Raw genomic sequence first — 21872 nt, 5'->3', positions numbered from 1 at the left:
AAGAGCGGTAGCCTGTGCCCGAGACGAGGCATAGAAATGCCCAGCGTGGCTTTCAATCAAGGACAAACGAAACCCGTGACGGAAAAGACAGCGCTTGGCACTGTGCTGAATTCTGCTTCTTTGTGTGGTACCCCTGCTTTTCCTTGCGTGTGTCTCGCACTTATAAAATACCGACATGCCATCGAATATACACGACTCAGTGCATAGACCAGGGTCACTGAACCGAATGAGGGAGCTCTCAACATACCGAAGGACACCTGCTACCTCCGACCATTCGCACTGGTGACGGAAGTTGTGGTCGCGCATCTCTACGAAAACATGGCTCAGCACGGGCGTGAAACATTTGCGTTCTTGTACGAGAGCCAGCTGTGGTAAGACACCTGCTATTTTTTTCGCCGCCCTATCTCTTAGATGGTTTCGCCTCGCCAACCAACCCTGTTTAATCCGCAGCCTTTGTAGCTCGACTTCATCGCTGATGCCGCCTGCGCCGCCCGAGCAACGAAAATAAAAGACTTCATGCAGGTATGAATGACAAACATGTCTGTCTGAAAAAGACTTAAGAATTTTGACATCCATCTCTTGAAGGCATAATACAGCTGTGCAGGCTAATGCGTCACATTGCTGAAAAGTTATAAAAATTCTTACAATTAAAAAATTAAACAAATGAGAGGGGCTTAAGATCCATTCATTCCAGGGTAATTGTTGTAAGCTCTCAGGGCTCTGTTCGACAAAAGTAGATTGTGAGGGCTGAAAACCAGCTGCAAACTTTGGGAGAGAAGCTGTTCGGTTTCCTATTTATCGGCAGCGTGAACAAAGAAAGTTTAGCTGGCGGTTTGACCAACTGATAGCCAAGAAACGAATGAGTCGCCATTTCAACGCTTCCTGCCATAACTGCCCGGCTGCCAAACAAATAGATTTACTTTAAAAAAAACAGCAAACGAAAACCTACACAAGATACAAGATTTCTCAAGTTCCTTTTATGGAGAATGTCCGGGGCATTTGAAAGCGGCCGTAAAACGCTCCTTCAAGACAGCCAAGGACGGTAAGTAACGGTCCAATCCTTTGTGAGTCATGTGGCTGCGATGGCGGAAACTTGGCTTCAATGGAAATCTTCCGACGGAGATGGGTTGGACGCGTCACATCGGCCATTGTTAAAGCGCGGACAACGATTAATCGCTCTCGGCCACGCGAACTCACGGGCGCGTTCTGGCCTGCAAATTTCGGCCTACCAGAGACGTTGAGAGTGGCGTGGCCCATTTCGAATGCAAACGGGGGCTCCAGGCTACGCGCTCCATTGTCGAGACGCGCAGCTAAGGGACACTGCAGAGGGCACGCGACTGGCCTGCCTCTTTCCGAAGGACGCACGTAAGCTGCCAGCCCGAATAATGGCTGCTAGCGCGAAGCTGCGTGTTCGAACTAGATGGACTGCTTTCGCGCGTGAGGATTACCTCGAGCGCGTGGTCGCCTACGGAAGCATTAGAGAGTCCGGGGAGATTACATGTCCCGGTTTAATCCCAGGGCTAGGGCTCCTAATCCCGGGATTATGTTGCATCCGACACCTGCTGTGTCTGTAGAGTGGTGCTAAACCTCTTATTTGCAAAGAATGAATCTCTACGGCACTCCGTGCAGTACGGCCGCTAATTAGCAACAACGTTAGCTTGCACGTACTGATGAGAAAGCACGCGCTTCGAATATTTAGTTCTTCAGGCTCCTGTGGTCAGACTTTCTTCTCGGAATGTGAACACAAATGTATTTTCCAGTTGTCTTAGAACGGCCTTCATTGGGGTGTTTGTTCGAAACGTGCTCAAACTGGTTAGATTTTTTATCCTGTTTTGTTTCCTGTTAGAGACCTTCCAGACGAAGAAATTGACATTAGTATTCGTTGACTTCGTCATTCAAGTCTGGACTACGTTCTATTGAGTTGTCTAAAATGGGAGCTAAAAGCATTCACAACTTATATATGTTTACTAAAGATGTTACCATATAAACCCGCGACTTAAATTCCAACTTCGCTTCGCATTTCCTTTCGATGTATTTAATCGTGTTTTTTCTGGTTTTGTGCTTTTATTTCTGTGCTATTCTTTTATGGTTTTAGCCCTCGTCATCCATCATGTGATTTCCTCGACAATCAGTGGCAATCTTTACTTTTAGCTGCCCTTGATGTAATTGTCTCGATGTAACGTCTCGATGTAATTGTGAAACAAAGAGTTAGATTTCTCGGCAGCAATAAAAGTTTGTTGGTTGTGGGAGCTTGACGCTGCATGTACGTATTTCTTCTTCTCCACGAACCTGTCTTTTCTTGGACTCTTTCTTTGAAACTCTGCGGAGGGACTTCCGTGTATACGCTAAAATCACTTCAGCTCGCCTTCAAAGCAAGATAATGCACCCCGCAACAGTAAGAAACTCAGTAGGATTTTACCGCTACTCACTCAAATACCGCTTTTACTTTTCAATACAAGTGCCGTGTAGGACGAGACTTTGTTTTAACCTGACCGTTGAAAGGCGCAATCGTGCTTTGCGGATAAAGCACGGAGGATGGCCCAAAGCTGTTTCAAGCCTTGGCAACGCAGACGGAACGTGGCGCCATTGGAACGGATCCCAAGACCGTGACCGACAACCTCACGCACTTGTTCGCAATGCAGAGATGCCTGAGATCCACGACGAGCCTCCAAAAGACGCCAACAGAGTGCTTAGCCGGGCGGGGCTTGATGGTTTAAGCGATATACTATCTGACGACAGTTAATACACCTGTTCACGGACGCCGCGTCAGCGTCCATTGCGAATAATTTATTATTATTATTATTATTATTATTATTATTATTATTATTATTATTATTATTATTATTATTATTATTATTATTATTATTATTATTATTATTATTATTATTATTATTATTATTATTATTATTATTATTATTATTATTATTATTATTATTATTATTATTATTATTATTATTATTATTAAAGGAAATGGCGCAGTATCTGTCTCGTATATCGTTGGACACCTGAACCGCGCCGCAAGGAAAGGGATAAAGGAGGGAGTGAAAGAAGAAAGGAAGAGGTGCCGTGGTGGAGGGCTCCGGAAAAATTTCGACCACCTGGGGATCTTTAACGTGCACTGACATCGCACAGCACACGGACGCCTTAGCGTTTCGCCTCCATCGAAACGCAGCCGCCACGGTCGGGTTCGAACCCGGCTGCGGCGGCTGCCGGTACACGAACCTCTCAATAGATACGGCTGCCATGGTATTTAGCCCCTGAAACACGCTAACTGCCTGCGATTCACACTGTCAGTGAAATCGTGTGCTTGTTATCAAAGATGCCGGGAAAGATGACGTTTGCTTTTGCCATTACGTTCATGAGTTGCATGGCGCTCGCTCGATACGGCGTGCAGTCGCCGTACGCCTCTTGTGCTGCTTCTATAGTGCGTGATTTCTGCCCTCGCTATTCTTAGTCTCATCAAATGAAAATAGCGCTCGTTGACGAATGCAGGGCAACTCAAGCACTGCTTTTCACAAGCGACTGGTTAATACAAGAAAACTCTTCGTTGAGCTAAACCTGCACTCGCCAAAATTTCAAAAGGCTAACAAGGAGAAATACAAATGTATGTCAGCTTTACCTCGTGCAATAACAGTCCAGTGGGTTATGTTGCTTCTGTTTCAAGGAGTGCTCAAATTGCTGCAGCACAAGTGGGCGTCCCCACGCTTTTGTTTTGTATGGCAGAAGGTGTCGCGAGAAAAGGGGGTGGGGTGCTTTAGTTTAACCTCAACAACTGCATAAATAGTTGCGTATAATACGTCTGCACTTGAGTAAAACATGCAATACGAGACTACCACGCAGTTGGCGACATTGTGTTCTCAAATGCTGCGTTTTTGGATAAGAGCAACGCCTTTATGGGAAAGCCGAAGTTGTCACGGGTTTCCCCGTGTAAATCTGACTCCACAAGCCGCGAGGAGGAGCCGCAACATTATCGCAATAAAGCCTGCCTACACTATATTCCCAGGTCAAATTGGTCTGACCGGCCAGTTAAAGTTCAGTGCGGTAGTGAACATTTTATACTGTGCTGTGGAGAATTGATTCCGCAGGCTTATCAACAGGCTTATCAACAACGTTAGACACAAAACTAATCCACTTTTTCGACGAAACCTGCTGCTTTGATGCTGTTCAAATGACAAAGTGTGGCGCTTCACCGGACCACCAAAGGGCACTCATAAAAAGCGACACAAAATTAGCGGCTACGTATCGGCATATAATCCTCCTGGACAGTTTTCAGAGCTCAGATTGGCTCGTAAACATTGGCGCATAAAGACAGCCGGATGTACCGTCTGACACTGAGGATCTAAAACGGGCTGAGCAAGGCCTGTATACTGACTTCATCAGGTTAAACAGCAACAACTGGAAACGGGTGCCACCTTGCTACTGTCCCGCAGCTCATTTTAATGGGAAATCAGTGTACTGTATGGACCATGAGAAAGTGGCGGAGGTCACCGCCGGCCCTTCTTCGCCGGTGTGCCTGTCCTCCTTTTGGGCAGGAAGAGAACGGTGCGCAGCGTTGCTTCCTCCGTGTTGTCCGTCAGCTCAAGCGTGGTGGGCACACGGTAGTCAAAGTCGCTCGAACTCCCCGCGTCGACAGCGGCCTGCCTCAATTGTCGCTGCACTGGGATGGCCTCGACGCGCTCCGGAACCTGTGGCGGTGACATTTGTTCATTTATAAACCCATTACGAACAATAATCAGCGATTCCCTTGCAGCGTAAATGAGTTTGGACGCGCCTGCAACACCAAACTCTTTGCTGCTGTTTTCTACATACCTGTATTGTCAGCTTGTGTTTGTTTTTTCAAGCGTTGCGGTTTTTTTTTCACCTGCACAGTTCTCTACTCAGTGTCAATTTGTATGGAAGTGCATTCTTCGAACCCGACCGCGGCAGCTGCGTTTTTATGGAGGAAAAACGCTAAGGCGCCCGTGTGCTGTGCGATGTCGGTGCACGTTAAAGATCCCCAGGTGATCGAAATTATCCCGGAGCCCTCCACTACAGCACCTCTCTCCCTTTCTTCTTTCACTCCCTCCTTTATCCCTTTCCTTACGGCGCGGTTCAGGTGTTCAACGATATATGAGACAGATACTGCGCCATTTCCTCCCCCCCCCCAAAAAAAACAATTATTATGGAAGTGCATTCTTCCGCGCTCTACACCCGTACAGCGCACATTTTTTTTTAGAATGCACGGCAGCTTTGTGTGATACACAACCCATCAAACTGCCAACAGTGTTTTTTCTGGCTTTCTTTGCACAACGTGCGTATAAGAGATCGAAAAAAAATAGGAGAAACTACTCGTATGGTCGCATTTATACTATTACACTTCTCGATCCACGCAACAGAATGTCTTAACCAATGACAAGATGAATACTGCTCACTCTACTTAATTGTAAATTCATTGATACGGTCTAGATAGTTTTTGAAATAGCAGACAATCAGAGTAAATGAAAACAAACGGGGCTTCGGGGCTGCCACCTATGTAGTCGAGTAGTCAGAAGTAAAATATCGCGCATCTCTTACAACGATGGGCATGAATATCCATGAAAGCTTTCCAAATTAGCGAAGTAAAACTGACCTCGCGAAAAGCCCAAGACGCCTCTGAGAGACTAAGCAAGAGAGTATCATGAATCTCGCTTGCAAAACTGCGGCGTCTTGTCCCGTTGACATTAATAATAATATTAATAATTGGTTTTGGGGGAAAGGAAATGGCGCAGTATCTGTCTCATACATCGCTGGACACCTGAACCGCGCCGTAAGGGAAGGAATAAAGGAAGGAGTGAAAGAAGAAAGAGGTGCCGTAGTGGAGGGCTCCGGAATAATTTCGACCACCTGGGGATCTTTAACGTGCGCTGACATCGCACAGCACATGGGCGCCTTAGCGTTTTTCCTCCATAAAAACGCAGCCGCCGCGGTCGGGTTCGAACTCGGGAACTCCGGATCAGTAGTCGAGCGCCCTACATCACACAGCACATGGGCGCCTTAGCGTTTTGCCTCCATAAAAACGCAGCCGCCGCGGTCGGGTTCGAACCCGGGAACTCCGGATCAGTAGCCGAGCGCCACTGAGCCACCGCGGCGGGTCCCGTTGGCATTCCAAACTTAACATACCGGCGAAAAGCAAAATAAACCGAGCACTAGTACCTCAAAAATATTTGCACCGCCCTGAACGCTATTGCTCTTGAGTTGTAAATGTTGCACAAGCATGCCAACGGAATATGGCACTACTGCGGTGAATAATATCAGCAGATGCCATGGCAGTCTAAATATTTGTGGTTTTTCCGAGCTAGAAGCGGGAACACAGCGAGGTGCTTCGAGCTACTGAGCTTAGCACTGTTAAAGACGTGGCTGCTGCATCCTGACCCCTGCAGATGTGATCTCCAGAGTGGGAAAATGCAAGCACAAACCTGTCCCTGATCAAAGAAATTGAAAAAAAATGCATCAATCAAAGCTTACGTTGATTTGTCGTTGTCATCCAGTCGCAAAAGAAAGCTCTTTATGACGTGTTTAAAGCCAGCGAAAAATCTGCACATTCTAGGCACAATAATATGAACCTTATGTGCGGTTAAAGATTTCAATTGCACTAACCTTACTGGCTGTCTCTAGTCTCCAGATAAAACCTCTAGAGCTTCGTTCTCGACGCAACCAGCGAAGTGAATCTACCTAGCTCAGACTGGTACGTCACCATATCAGCGCTAGACAACGCTACCCTTTATCTGCGGAAATATAACAGCGAGTACCTGGAAGAAGGCGGCCACGGCCAACGCTACGATGACGACGAAGGCGATGGAGAACACGACCATGGGGTGAAGGACCGATATTCGGCAGCAGGTGGAAGCCGGGCATTGAAGCCGGCGACAACAGGGCCAGGTGTCCGAGCTTCGAAGCCATGCGGCCATTTGCGCCGGGGAGGTTCTCACTCAGACTGCGTTTGCTGGCGTCGATGGCGGCGTTCAGTGCGCTGTTTTTCTCACCCGATGCTAGCGCTGTAGTTGCGACCATGGCGATGGCGGTGGCGATCCGGCCAGCGATGAGAACGTTTGTCATCTAAGGACAGACGCGCGGGCTTTTTAGTTTCGAACCGACCACATGTGGCGTGCTAGAGACTATAGAACATGTTTTAGTGGCGTGTCCAGCGTATGCACGTGAAAGACTCATACTCGCATCTGCTCTGAAGCCTATGGACACATCGCTCCTCTCTGAGGATTTGATCCTCGGCGCTTGGCCAGATAGATTTAGAACTGTAAAGGCAACGCGAGCGCTCTCACGCTTTTTGAGCGACACGGACCTTGTCTCGCGTTTGTGATGTCAGAAAGTGTGGCTTGTTTTTTTTTTAAAGTAGTTTTTCATCTGCCTCCTCTCATCATCATCGTCCCTCATCGTGACCTTCTTTTATCTCCTCTTCCCGTCCCCCAGAGCAGAGTAGCAGGCCAGATATCTATTTTTCAGGCCAACCTTTCTGCCTTTCCTATCAATAAACCCTCTCTCTCTCTCTCTTTTAGTTTGTTGTCTTTTGGAAGCAGCGCCACGAGCGAGGAAAAACACAGGTAACCACACATTCACTATTTTGTTTTAGTGCGTAAGCACTAATCCGATGGGTGCCAACCCCGAGAAAATTCGTCCGTTGTCCCGTTGTATGTTCGCCGCTGCCCTAGCGCCAGCGCTCCGTCGTCGTCGTCGTTGTTGTTGTTGTTGTTGTTGTTGTTGTTGTTGTTGTTGTTGTTGTTGTTGTTGTTGTTGTTGTTGTTGTTGTTGTTGTTGTTGTTGTTGTTGTTGTTGTTGTCGTCGTCGTCGTCGTCGTCGTGGTCGTCGTCGTCGTCGTCGTCGTCGTCGCTGTTGTTGTTGTTGCTGTTGTTTTGCCTTCGTAACACCGTACCGTTGTTGTTGCCTTCGTGACAGCGCTCCGTACTGCGGTACTGCCCGCTGATCGTCGTCTTCTACATAACACTGATTCGAATAATGTAAACATTATGCCCTAATCCGATGCGTATCAACCCCGAGCAAAATCTTCCATTGTCTGTTCGTCCTGTCTATTCTCTTTTTTTTCGCACTCGATCTTTCCATAAAGGCATAATTTCGGTTCCCTGGATGCTAATTAAAGGAAATCATTTAGGCAGGAACCGGAGGAGGCTCCTGCTCTTATTGTTGTCGGACAGCCACTTGGAGAAATCCTCGTCCCTTGCCGCCGTTAGACCCACTTTCTGCAAAATTCTTGTCCTTGAGGCCCTTGTCCCAGCACGAGAACACAGCAGCTGGCGAACATCCACCTCTGCAGCCGGTGCAGAACACTTCGGGCAGATGGTGAGTCTTGCGTATTCTTCAGAGCCCCATCGGCACGTGACCGAATTGGTAAGGGTCACCCCAGCCCTGATCCTTCGAAGTGATGCTTCCTCCAATCTCGTTATGAGGGAGGGTAAAAGTGCACTGGGGAATGAGAGCATGTGTACTTTTCTTACAGAGGATGCTAAGATGGAGAGAGCCAAGCGGGCATCCAAAGAAAGCCCGGTGGGGGATGCATCAGTGCTTGAAACTTGGTGTGTACGATCTTCTACTTTTCTCTGCTCAGCGTGTTTAGAATCTTCCTGGGGAAACAGATTGGCGTAGATTACAAACATGTTCCTTCCCCACCCTCTTTATATACAACAAGATGTTCCTAACGCAATATAGGGGCACATGCCCGTGGTGCGGGGCCACACCCACACTATTTCACATAACATGGGAATGCGAACGAAACAACGCATTCCGAGAACACAAACCCCCGAGTGCGGAGCACTGGGAGAGCCGGCTCGTCAGCTGCGAGCTCGCCGTCCAACAGAGGATGGTAGAGCACGCACGGGATGCAGCCAAACTCAGTGGAGCCCTGGACTGAGGGACCACCCTTTGCTGAAGAAGCATTCCCTGCAGCGCAGCGTGAAGACAGCGACACGCGAAGCAAGCAAGAAGACTTCTGATCGCCTACATACTTATGATTCAATAAAAGTTTTCCAATCCTATCCTATCCTGGGTCCAGTGTAACTGGATGTGTATCTTTGTTTTCTTCTTGAGTGCATGGGTCCCCTGTGTTACACATAGTGTTTTTGTCACTCTTTTCTGTTGTTTTATGGCGATATGACCCTATAGATATGAGATTCTGTTATAGAATCTTATTTATGGCCTCCACAGCGTCGCGCACTGCGTAAAGTTCCATCACAAGCGGATCCGTATGGTTTGATACGTATTCATGATGTGCGTTTACCTCTCTGTGTGACGGAACAGTGGCTGCGGTTCTACCGCCCGTTTCTAGAATCGACGCGACCGTATATTTAATACGTGTTCATGGGCATACACCAACCGGGTTTCTAGTTTTCGGCTTCTTTTTACGACGAAGTTTAGTCTTGTTTGTCATAATAGTTGTGAATTCATATGGAAAATTTGGGGGGGGGGGGGTGGGAGCGGGATAGGGGGGTCAGCCATTGTACGTGTTCGCACTGTCACCGCATTGTACAAGGATGCTATGGGCATGACGTACTTTCGCTTCAGTTTCCTTGTTTCCTCTCGCTGATCTATTAGTTCTGTCAGTGTATTCATATGCGTAAGTTTCTGCAGAATCGGGATGGGAGAAAATTTTGGTAAGGCCGTGATGGTGCGCACTGCGTTCCTATCGATCCTTTCCAACTCCGCCCATTGTCGCCTCGTCGCCCACCACATCCGTAAAATAATCCACTGCGATAGTTTCGTTTGACACATAAGCTGAGCTACATAAGCTATCGGGAACCATATGGTGTGCGTGACATAAGCCTAAACAGCGGCGGCAAGCCACCGAGGCCTGAATGACTATATTTAAGGGATAATAAATGCTGATGTTCCCCATTCTTGGCAAGAATAGTTGATAGGAGCAGACTAAGCCAGCACCCAACTTTGACCGAAATCCTTAGCAGTAATGGAAATGCGACAGGTTACGAGCGTGAATTTCCTGTCGGCGGACGCGCTGTCATTTTTCAGCACAAGTGTTCATTACCTATGCTAGCGCCGATATCGCGGTAAGAGTCTATTTCAAACTGTTTATTGGCAAAAACAGGACTCGTAGACAGCACAGTCATGCGGGATTTATATTTGGTGGGTTTTCCCTTGAGAAAAAAAAATGTCAATCAGCAAAATAGACCGCGACACAAAAAGTGCTGGTGTGCACAGTTTTGAGGATGCTATGCAGTTTTCTAATGTGAAGTTATACCATAAACTCAAATGCTAGAATCAGACAATTCAAAAGAATGGTTCGTGGAGTTCATCTAATCAATGCCAGGCCGCATGCTAAACTTGCTACCTCCCATACTGTGTTAAGTAGGCCACTTTTGCAGAATGAACACAGTACAATTATGACAATGAAATTGATTCGGTTACATTATAAATGTCACATAGGTCTCAGAAACCAACAAAAACCAATATTCTAGTAATATTAATTGACACGACCTCCTCATACAGACATTCCCGTTAATGTGTACACAAGCATAACTGTGTACTGTGTGCGTACGTGCGTACCTGCATAAAAACAACGCTATTTGTTGATGAGTTTTGCATAGACAGCTGTTAAAGCTTCCTACATTGCCGTGTTAATCATAATTCGGACTTCCTAAGTACAGGAGAGCTACTGAATGTTAAAGCACCGCTAACTAGCAACAACGCCCGCATATATTACGCTGTCTCTGAACTCGTGAAGAATAAAAAAAATGTCACTATGATCGTTCAGTGGGCCCGATGTTCCTGTTAACAGATGGCCGGCCATGAATTCTGCGTATTCTAGGCTTAAAACTGCCGAGTTTTTACGGTGGTGTGAAATCCGACGGTGTGAAGTATACGCGAACAGTATACAGTTATGAACGTGCGGTTATCGGGTAGAACAAAAATGCAACATGCGCGGAAAGGCGCCATCAGTTTCTCCGTTCTAACGAGCTGTCGGCTAATGAATAAAAAAACAAGCTTTAACTAAAATTTCCTCCTACATAGTAAACATGTGCGTTTTTCCCTCAAGACAATTGCCTAGTCGCGAATAAAAACTCATTCATCTTACGCCACATGCAGCACATTTAGAGAATAAACACTGCAGTTAGAAGTAGACACCAGTACGTTTTGTCGCAACGCGTCGGAAGCAGTTATAGGCGACGGGAGAGTTCAATGTTGCCCGTCACTGTGTTCAAAAGTCTGCACGTCTCGCTCTGCCACCTCTCGGCCATAGTTCGCGAGTCTCCGTCGACCAGAAGGGTGTCCTCCGCTGCTTCGAATGGCTTCCACCCACCGCTGACCTTCCTGCGCGAGGAAAGAGAATAAGAGCGTTACTCGCAGCTGCAGTAAGTAAGCGGAAACCTTAAGAAAACCGACGAGTGAGGGCGCAAGAAAGCCAACCAGAGAAATACCAAAACGTGATGAAACTCCTCTCTTACGAAGGCACGTTACGCATTTGTGACTAGCTGTTGTGGATGAATCAATCTCAGTGGCCATCATGACTGGCCAGCGCTCAAGTGTAGACCACAAAAGGAGCGTTTTCGTCAGCGCCTATCGCTGGGACAAATCCGGACTGAAGGTGAAGAAAACGCGGATGTTACGCCGTGTGTAACATAGAAATGCCGCACGGCGTTCTGGATATAGAAGTCAGCAGTGAGGCGGACTTGTGCACGAAGCTGCAATAATCAGAAATTATGCTGAATTGGCGAAAAATTAAATGACTGATTAGATTCTCGCCGGCCAAGGCGGTGCAGTGGGTTTTGGAGCTCGGCGCTGTGGATAACTTTTTGTTGCCCTAACTTTCCTGTATACAGTACGCGAGATATACACTCTTATTACTTATTACTATTACTCTTATAACTTAAAATTTAATGACTATTTATGGGTGCAGAATTTAAGTTCAGAGTGCACACACAAAGACAGAAAACGAGGGATGACAGAGTACAGTAACTCACCCTTTTCTCGAAAACTGAGCGATGTCGTCCACCGTGAGCACCGGTTCCAAAAACTTCAGAGCTCCAGCGGAGGCATAGCGATAAACCCTGGCGCCCTTTCTCACTGCCGCTTTGGCCAGAGAGTGCATGGGACAGGTTGTTACGATGTCGGTGAGCATGCTGCGCAAGCCGTTGAACTGCGGTTGCCTCAGAAACGCCTTGGTGACTTCCGACAAGGTTTCGAAGTCCAGGGTGACCGTGTCGGTAAAGAACTTACCGGTGAGGGTAAACGCTTGCGCTGTGCTCATGTTATCGTTGAGCTTCATGCCGGGAATTACGTACTTGTCGAACAGTTCGTTTCCTTCAATAATGCTAGAGCCGCAGAGTATATCGACGTTTGTAAGGTTGCGAAGCATCACTGGCATATCGTCCGTGTACAGCTCTGCCGACAGTGGCTTCCGGTACCTAGACGGCACGAACCGCAGAGGAAGGAATGTCTGCGACTTGTCCACGATCTCCGTGAAGTTTCTAAGCCGGAGGCAGCGCGTCAGTTCGTTGGGCACCGTGTTGGGGCAGTGCATTGCGTTGCTCAAGAGGGAAGCGCCCGACTCTTCGTTACGGGGCAGCACCGTGGTGACCGAGAGCCCGTGTAGGAGGTATCGCTTGAAGTAGCGGCTGTGGTTGGTGAAGAGGATCGAGGACAGCATGAAGCTCCCGGAGTTGTGACCCAGGGCGACCATGGAGTTGGCGTCGCCATGGAAGGCGGCCGCGTTGTTGTGTATCCACGCGACCGCTAGGTACACGTCGTACATGCCCACGTTTCCCGGAGCGCTGCTGTCGTCGACTCCCGCGTAGAATCCGAGCACTCCTGGTCTGTAGTTGGGCACGGCCACGATGAGGTCCCCTCTGAGGACCAGTTCTTGCCAGACGTCTTCGTACTGACGCACGTCTTCGTTCTGTAACCAGTCACCGGTGACGGCAACGACAACAGTCTTGAGCGGTTCGCTGTCGTTACAGATGTACGGCGCCCAGACGGAGATCGTCAGGCAATCCTCTTTGGAAGACTCGAGTAGAGGACCGACCTGATGAATAAAAAGAAAGAAGCCGCTGAAGTATCGTAGCACGGATACTCATTTATTGTCTAATAACCGACGTGTAATAAAATGTGTTACTGTTCTCTCCGTAACTATAAAAAAGTGCCGCTCCTGATTGGAAATCTCGGTTACTTCTTCACAGCGCAAGTCCCAATGACTGCCGAGTTCATCTCTTCGCTTTCGAAAGGTCGGCGTTCTTCAATTTATCCTATATCCAACGCCATGAGACGGGCGTTCTGTAGGGTTTACAATGTCACATGTCACTGTCGTAGTGTGCCGTAGCCAGTAATTCAAGCGTTAGCCTAATGGATATTAACCAGGTGGGCCAGACACACGATATATATGTGGACCAGGCAATGGAAACAGTCGACAATGTCGGGCCGACGTCATTTTATCCAGGCCATACTGGTGGCCAAGGGTTAATCAAAAGCACTTTATCTTTTTCGTCCCGGAGCCGAAAGAGAGAAACGCTTTTTTTTCTTCCGTGAATCTGTGTTTCATCACGCCTTACTAAGACTGTGTTCTATAAAAGGTTCATTTTCTTGAAATGACAGGTACACCGAACCAATGTTCAGGCGTCCTGCAGTTTTCTAAAAAGTGGCTCTAAATCGTAGCAACAAATCACCTGCGGGCAGGGTGGGCCGTGGGCCATAGCCTGCCAGGACCCGTTGGGCTCGAAGTTCCTGACGGCCACTGGCACAGCGAAGCGACGGGCTCCAGCGGGAGAGTGGGCGTACGGTATGCCGAAAAAGTGCCGCATTACGCCCTGCGTGCCATTGCCGGATGCGTTGCCTGTGGTGGCCGGCTTGCCTATCGCCACACCGCTAGTTGTCACCACTTCGAGCTGCTGAAGCCGCACAGTGGCGCAGGCGGCGGACAGGGTGACGTCGTCGCGTTCCCGGTCCCGCTTTAAGGGATACCAATAGGCGATGGCGATGAGGGACGCGAAGAGGACTATGCTGAAGAAAGCGCCGACTCCTAGCAGGAACCCACTGTAAAAGGAGTCCAGTAATGTGAAAGCGCTCATTTAGAATGCATTGTTCTATAGAACGAGGGATACGAAAAAACCCAATTCATGTCTGTCGCCCGTCGCTCCAGGCTGTCTTCATGAGTAAGTCGTTGGGTTGCGTTATATTCCCAATAAGAGTCTGTTTAGGTACAATCCGGTTCATAAGCTTCCCAGCTCTAGCGATGGCGCTCAGGACAGGAAAAACTAGCCGGTGGTGGCGATAAAAGTACACCTGGCTGAACTAGCGTATCAAGGTTATGATAAAGTGCCAGTACCTTTTCCCTAGATCGTCTTCCTTCATGGGGAAAAATCTCTCACATCATCACCATCATTATCACGTCTTGTTCACCCATAAAAGGCCCTGGTCTGTTATCGCAATGGTAGCTCGCTAATTTCGCTAATGAACGGTTACACTTTCAGAGGGTGGCCCAAGATGGCTCCTCTCGTTGTAATCGCTTATTCAGCCCAAAGCGCTACAGGAGGAGGTGATAATTCGTGGCAACTACCCACGCGATGGCTTCGGGCTATGAGCTTGCAGCCACCGAACCACTGTCACTCACTGCGTCGCTCAGGTCCGAGTTTGCAGAAGAATTCGCTCATCGTAAGGAAGCAGCTCAGGAGGCTAGCCACTAGCAGGAGGTAATACGAGTAGGTAAATTCGGATCTAGCTACTTTCGAGTCAATCTTGTTTTTCTAGGACGGTTTCAGCGAAGAACCTGCCGTTGCTTGCCTCGTCTGAGCCATGCAAAGAATTCCATCAGTGAATCCCCGCAGGAATAATGGTAGAAGCGAGGCTGTTGTGCGTACACGTTGTTAATTATTAAGAAAATCGGGGGTGGCGGCAGGTCTTACATCTTGAAAGTCTCAGCCCCACTAAATATAGTTTAGCGCCAGTGCTCTTTGTCCCTTAGAAACGCGGTGTATTGCCAGAGAATATTTCGTCACCGCTTTTATTGTACTTTACGCCACTTAGTCTTGAAAGCGACAACCTAGTGCAATTATACATCACTAATAACGCACAGTGAGCGAATTCTTTCAAGCATCGGTGACCAAGGAGCACTCACAACGCGCCGTTCAATCTCCAAGACTCGTCGCTTCGTAGAGCTGCAACAGTGACAGCGGTACGCGACGCTGGTCGTATCCCAGACGATCAGTTTACATAAGTACCCACTGTCACTCGTCCAGTGGCGGCGCGTGCTCTTTCTTTCATCATCCTTCACCTCTCTTACGCCGGGGCCATTAAGAGATGGTTTGGTTTATGGGGGTTTAACGTCCCAAAACGACACAAGCGAGGGACGCCGTAGTGAAGGGCTCCAGAAATTTCGACCACCTGGGGTTCTTTAACGTGCACTGCCATCGCACAGTACACGGGCCTCTAGAATTTCGCCTCCACCGAAATTAGACAGCCGCAGCCAGGACCGAACCCTCGTCTTCCGCGCCGGCAGCCGAGCGCCGTAACCATTCTGCCACCGCGGCGGCCTCCATTAAGAGAACTGGCACGTACCGCAAATAGCCAATGCTCTCCCGCTTTCTGTGGACCGGGCCCGAATCCTGCATTCGAGGCGTACTCATTTTGTGCGCCGCCTCGTACCACTCCTCGAAGGCGTCCTTCTTGGGCGGCGGCTGCCTGGACGGCGAGGCGCGACCGCTGCCGGTGGCCAAGAGCGAGGGATCGGCGGACCCGGTCGGCAAGACCGGCGAGAAGACCCGGAAGGGGGACAGGGCACCACCGGCGGCCTTCATTTTCGCAGCAATGGGCGAAGCTAGACCGGACGACCTCGGCGGCTGCGTGGAGGACTTGCGCTTTTTCTTCAGAGCTCGCTTGCGAGTCATGCGCTCCATGACTTCTAGAGAAGCAATCTGCTGCAAGTCTCAGAACGAAGGCAGCGACCGGAGAGAACAGCGTGAACGTGTGCCAAGTCTTCTTCAGTGTCTTCTTTCACGCGTGAGAAGAACGAGCTAGTGTGGCAAGTCTTCTTCAGTGCCTTCTTCAAATAGGCTTCTTCCTTTTTCAGCTCTTTAGCTGCTGTATTCGGTTGCCGAAACGATTGCTCACGTCAACCATGACTGACTGAGCTGTGATTGGGTGCCGTACTAAAACTGTTTCTGCTGGCATTACTTCCTCCGGTAATATAGCTAAAAGTGCTAGCTTTCTGGTCTTACTGTAACTGTTCCCTTGGCGTTAAGCTTATTAGAATTCGTTTTGCAAAAGACTTCACTTTTGTGTGTGTGTGTTAGTCCTCGTACGCTCTGTCACTTGCGCGTCAGAGCTCGTAGTTTTCGTTTTTACGTCATTATCTGTATATCTATCGTGTTACACATGTTATCGTGGCTGCACTGACATCGCACAGTACACGAGCCTCTTGAATTTCGCCTCCATCGAAATTCGACCGCCGCGAACAAACCCTCCTCTTTCGGGTCAGCAGCCGAGTGTCATAAACACTGATCCACCGCGGTGGCAAAAGAGGATGTGCCTCTGCTCTGCACCAATGCGGACTTCGGAAGTCGAGACTGATGGTCCTAATGCAGCTCGCATTCGCTGCCCTTGAAGAAGCCCACCAAAAACGACGAATCAGAAGTTGGACACGATGAAAATGCGAACACAAAGATCGCCATACCTCGGCTTAACCCTCTCCCAGAGAAGCAGCGCCAGTACTCAGCGCCAAGCCTCGTGCGCCTTAGCTGTCCGCTCAAGGGTTATCGCAGGAGCGCTATCCCCCACCACGTGAGAGCCACACTGCGTTTGCGGAGCGTGTCACGTGGCTCTTGTTCACAGTTCTTCATTAGGGCCTTCCAAAGGAAAAAAAATCGATGACCGCCGTCATCACTGGACACCGCGATGCTCTTTCCGCCCTGGTGGGAAGCGCGCTGCGAATGCTCCCACAATATGTTCGCCGATCGCTTGAACGGGCACGTTTTCTCGCACGAGAAGCAGCAGTAGGGTAGCAAAACCGTGCCTCGACAGACCTCGGACTCGGGGCCCTGCCTTCCACATTGCGCTCAGAGACACCGTCGTAGTCAGAGCGCATAGCTGTGTCGACAAGTCGTGGTTTCCTTCGGGCTTTTCCGACAGGAGAGGGAAAGACTTTTCGCATGGCATCACCTTCATAAGGAACCCACTCCGTTAGAGCAGCAACGACAGATCTCTTGTGACGATGGCGAACAACAAATACCTTCAACTCTTTCGCGATGTTCACAATCAAACGCTGCAAAAAGATCCAATTAAATTAAAAAGGATGCAAAGAGTCAGGCATTCAAAGGTGCACATTTAGTACCCACGAAAGAAAAGTGTTTTCAAACCTATCGAGCACATTTGTCATATCCTGCAAAACATACCAGGCAATTGGCACTTTACCGCCGTCTCGCCGAAGCCGAAGTTTTCGCTGTGACTCGTTCCTTTGGCATTGAAGATGGCTCAAAGCAATGCCGCTGCCGTTGTTTTGTTCAAATATATGAACTGAGGCAACATTTCGCGAAGACGCGCTAACTCCTGTTATGCGCTACATGGCGGTATAAGCGGAGTAGACAAATGTGGCAGGGGTGGTCAAGGTTCCAGGTCTAAAGAGGGATTTAATTCAATTTTATACTTTCAAAATAAGGCACTGCAAGATTGACCTTTTATTAGAAATACCGCTTAGCCAAACTTAGGTCAACAAACTATAAGTTGGAAGTAATGCAATAGTAAATTCCCCTCCCTCACTCATACACTCCATCTCCGTTTTTGGTTTTCGTAACTCGCACCTCATGGACCGCGGCGCGATTAAGATCAACACGGTGAACCCGTTTCCAAATGAAAACCCTTAGGTGCTTTCTTTGTTGTCGACTTGTTTGCTGCTTGCCAACAGAGACCAGCTGGAGCTGCGCGGTGGGCGAAAGTGTCTCGAAGTGGCAGTTTACTTTGCAAATTTTTTTTTTTCAGGGTTCCACTCTTGTTTACGTCTTCAGTTGATCTCTGGTTGATGTCTTCAGTTCTCATAGTACCTCCGATCCATGTCGGGGGTCGATGCTCAGCAATTAAGTCCAAGCGAGGTTCGACTGCGTGCCCCATAGCTAGTCAAAGAAAAGAGCCAAGAGAGAAAAAGGCGCAAAGAAAAAAGAATACGAAATAAGTTATGGTTGCAACTGGCACACCTTTGTTACTTTTTATTCAAAATTTTTTCCCTTCCCGAGAGCCGTAAAAAGGCGTTCCAGTAAGCTCTTTAACGTGCACTGACACTGGCGCTGTGCGAAGTCAGTGCACGTTAAAGGTCCACAGGTGGTCGAAATTATTCCGGAGCCCTCCACTACGGCACCTCTTTCTTCCTTCCTTCGTTCACTCCCCCTTTATCCATTCCCTTACGGCGCGGTTCAGGTGTCCAACGATATATGAGACAGATACTGCGCCATTTCCTTTCCCCAAAAACCAATTATTATTATTATTATTATTATTATTATTATTATTATTATTATTAAGCGCTTTCACATAAAACATTGGGCCGACAGCGGTCATTTAAGGAAAGTACATTTTTTACAGCCTCTGTCTTTAGGGTATACATGATATTACGACATACGTGGATCTCAGAAAGCCGCCTTGTATCTAAATGTGCAGAGTATTTAAAGAAAAAAGAAAAGAAACAAAGAAACAAAGAAAGAAAGAAGGAAAGAGAGAAGGAAAGAACGAAAGAATGAAACAAAGAAAGAAAGAAGGAAAGGAAGAAAGAGAGAATGAAAGAAAAAGAAAAAGAAAGAAGGAAAGAAAAAGAAATAAAGAAAGAAATAATGAAACAAAGAAAGAAAGAAAGAAGGAAAGGAAGAAAGAGAGAAAGGAAGGAAGAAAGAAAGCAAGAGAAAAAGAAAGAAAGAAAGAAAGAAAGAAAGGAAGAAAGGAAGAAAGAAAGAAAGAAAGAAAGAAAGAAAGAAAGAAAGAAAGAAAGAAAGAAAGAAAGAAAGAAAGAAAGAAAGAAAGAAAGATAGAAAGGAAGAAAGAAGGAAAGAAAAAGGAAGGAAGAAAGAATGAAAGAAAGAATCCAACTCGATCCAACTCGGCCATTTCCTTAGCGTGGCACGAGGCACCATTTAATGCCCTTGGGTAGTGAGACGGCATCGAGCCGGACAACAACACACGAAACATGAGAGAACTAAATCCCTCCCCCCTTTTCCTCCTTATTCGCGTTTTTTTTGTGGTGGAGGCCGTGGTGATAGTTGGGGTGGCAGTGGGAGGTGTGTTTGGCGCCCCGTGGGACTGAAGCCGCTACACGGTGCCCCGACATTACTCTGGACAAGACAACAGCAGCCGCCTTCTTTCCTTATATTCCACCGGGAAATCACTTCCAACGGCAGCTACTGCTGCTGGGCTATTCATCAAGCACATGCCTGTCATCGGACCAGATTGAATGCGTGCTAAACTCAGCGTGGTCTTGTGCTTCTTGAGGTCACAATTTCTTGCGCTCAACATGGCGTCCACCAGCAGCTCACGGCGGTGACATATGAGCGCGCCTCTCGTCAGCAGTGGGGGAAAAGTGTGCATTAAGGAATAGAGTAGCGGGGACGCGGAGCTCCTGTTTTATTTATGCCGAGTTCGCGTAGAGTGGACGGGACCACTTATCAATTTGGACAGCGGATACTGGTGTCGGCTGCTTGTTTTGATCTTCGAGGGTAGCGCTCCTCCATACTAAAAAGAGTCACCTACTTTCACCTTCCATTTTTTTCCTCGCCTTCTGCTTCCGACTCGTGTTATCAGAGAAACAAGAATCTGAAATCCAATGCAGCCTAAATAGTCGCCGCTTCTGCGTTAACTACGGGTGTGCTTCCGTGCCCGTTCCTGGCGAAGGAAGCTGTAAAGCCGTCAACGCCCAAGCCTTCTGATGAACTGTCCAGCTAGGAAAAAACAAAAAAATTGATATTTATAAAAATTAAGAGCAAACCCAATATACATTTATTCAGTTTCTCCCACCTTCGCGCAGCGCTGTGTACGAAAACAATGATGTCAGGTTTGAAACGAGTCGGTGGTTCGAAGTCAGGATGATGGGCTAAGAAGCGTTCAACGAGGCATAAGACTTCTTGTTGGTCTAGTTGGTAATTGATCATTGGCGAGTGGCGCTCTGTCCCGTTCTCGTCTCTCTCTCTCTCTCTCGCGTGCGTGCGTGCGTGCGTGCGTGTGTGTGTGTGTGTGTGTGTGTGTGTGTGTGTGTGTGTGTGTGTGTGTGTGTGTGTGTGTGTGTGTGTGTGTGTGTGTGTGTGTGTGTGTGTGTGTGTGTGTGTGTGTGTGTGTGTGTGTGTGTGTGTGTGTGTGTGTGCGCGCGCGTGCGTGCGTGCGTGCGTGCGTGCGTGCGTGTGTGTGTGTGTGTGTGTGTGTGTGTGTGTGTGTGTGTGTGTGTGTGTGTGTGTGTGTGTGTGTGTGTGTGTGTGTGTGTGTGTGTGTGTGTGTGTGTGTGTGTGTGTGTGTGTGTGTGTGTGTGTGTGTGTGTGTGTGTGTGTGTGTGTGTGTGTGTGTGTGTGTGTGTGTGTGTGTGTGTGTGTGTGTGTGTGTGTGTGTGTGTGTGTGTGTGCGTGTGCGCGCGCGCGTGCGTGCGTGCGGGCGTGCGTGCGTGCGTGCGCCTTTAAGAGGCGCATTGCACTGGTTTAGAGAGCCTGCCTTTTGCTTTCAATGCGCTTACGTTTTCTTTTTCATGTTCTTAAAGTGTGATTTTGTGCTGTTGCAGTTTCATCTCGCCTGTAGTTACTTACTGCAGCTCAAATTCGCGCATCTTGTTTAACTGTCAAGACATATGAAGGTACTTCGCAGTGCACCGTTGCGTTGTCCTTCAGAAGTCGCCGCTTTGCTCTTGCAGACACCGGTGAAGCCAGCTTCCTGATTTGCTTTCTAAGCTGTTAAATTTCATTGATTGAGTGGCATCCTGTGATACGCCTTTCGAAACGAACGGCAGTTGCAGTGGCTGTACACGTCACCAGTTCTAATGCTTTTGCAAAGCTAGTTTGCTTATCCTTCGCAATACATGTTATGACCTTCCACTTGCATCTTATCGTGCCCGGCGACTTTCTCGTTCGTTAAATATTTCTCGTACCGCTCTCTTACGAAGTCTCGGTACTGCACACTTCTCACGACTGCGAAGTCCTGGCGCAAACTCTTGTCGTACATATAGACCTCCTGCATGTTTGTAAACAAACGAGGTGGCGCTGCAGTCGCTAGCGGGCTCGTGGTAGGCAAAAGGCCAGGGAGTGTCGTTGCGGAGAGGCGTTGAGCGCGGGTTTTCAGGGCTTGTAGGCGCATTTTCAGTTTCTGCGAATCACATCAATGGTTGATGTTTACAGCTTAGTAATTTCTCGAAGTACACCAGCTCGCGTTGGCTACGTGCGGCGTATTCAGAGAAATAGTTCGCCACTGTGTATTGTATATATGGTTAGTAGTAAACAGAAAGCGTTTCTGGCGTTCATTTCTACGCTAGGCATTGAATAAAATTGGAAGTTTTTGACACTCTGCTCAAGCCAGGATAATTTTAATTCGGGACAGTAGTGAGAGGATGTGCAGGCGTTCTTTCGGCGGAGCAGACGTGCACTCACCGTCTGCTGACATACGTAGGTGTCGGGCTGTGCGAAAAGTGGGGACAGCGTCGTGTCCCCATTCTCCTCTAGCTGTCCCGCTTAAGCGCTGCATCTATCCGCAGGATAACGCACCAGCCAGGCCGACTTCTCCCTTTGTTAAACTGGTCGATTTGGTGAAAATTCTTGATTTCAGGAAATATTTTCTTTCTTAGCCTTTGGGTGTTCTGTTTCGTGACGAAAAATTATAGCTCAATATTCAGTAGAAATTTATAAAGTACGCTTTCGAGATGCGTGGTGATCGAAAATTGTCAG

At 48.2% G+C, this 21872-nt stretch overlaps 2 protein-coding genes across 2 annotated transcripts; both read right to left on the bottom strand.

The window, feature by feature from the left end:
- Nucleotides 1-4428: 4428 nt before the first annotated feature.
- LOC144118564 (uncharacterized) lies at nt 4429-7152 on the bottom strand. The gene is made up of 2 exons (XM_077651470.1): nt 6768-7152; nt 4429-4685 (listed from the first exon to the last, which is right to left on the bottom strand). Exons 1-2 carry the CDS (start codon nt 6924-6926, stop codon nt 4485-4487), a joined length of 360 nt encoding a protein of 119 aa, XP_077507596.1. The 5' UTR covers nt 6927-7152; the 3' UTR covers nt 4429-4484.
- A 4001-nt stretch (nt 7153-11153) lies between these two features.
- On the bottom strand, nt 11154-15881 carry LOC144119692 (acetylcholinesterase-1-like). Its single transcript, XM_077652256.1, has 4 exons — nt 15544-15881; nt 13656-14022; nt 11958-13018; nt 11154-11307 (listed from the first exon to the last, which is right to left on the bottom strand). The coding sequence occupies exons 1-4, from the start codon at nt 15879-15881 to the stop codon at nt 11154-11156; spliced, it is 1920 nt and encodes a 639-aa protein (XP_077508382.1).
- Nucleotides 15882-21872: the final 5991 nt, after the last annotated feature.

The sequence above is a fragment of the Amblyomma americanum genome, chromosome 2 (genome assembly GCF_052857255.1).
Source record: "Amblyomma americanum isolate KBUSLIRL-KWMA chromosome 2, ASM5285725v1, whole genome shotgun sequence".
In the NCBI taxonomy this organism is placed as follows: Eukaryota; Metazoa; Arthropoda; class Arachnida; order Ixodida; family Ixodidae; genus Amblyomma; species Amblyomma americanum.
The sequence above is the reverse complement of the archived record's forward strand: the minus strand, read 5'-3'. Positions and strand labels throughout refer to the sequence as shown.

Coding starts and splice junctions, on each gene's coding strand:
- LOC144119692 (XM_077652256.1), bottom strand. CDS start 15,881: ATGGAGCGCATGACTCGCAAGCGAGCTCTGAAGAAAAAGCGCAAGTCC. Junction 13,019..13,655: donor ACGGCCCACCCTGCCCGCAG/GTGATTTGTTGC, acceptor TTTATTCATCAG/GTCGGTCCTCTACTCGAGTC. Junction 11,308..11,957: donor GCTCAGTTTTCGAGAAAAGG/GTGAGTTACTGT, acceptor TTCCTCGCGCAG/GAAGGTCAGCGGTGGGTGGA.
- LOC144118564 (XM_077651470.1), bottom strand. CDS start 6,926: ATGGCCGCATGGCTTCGAAGCTCGGACACCTGGCCCTGTTGTCGCCGG. Junction 4,686..6,767: donor CCGTGGCCGCCTTCTTCCAG/GTACTCGCTGTT, acceptor TCACCGCCACAG/GTTCCGGAGCGCGTCGAGGC.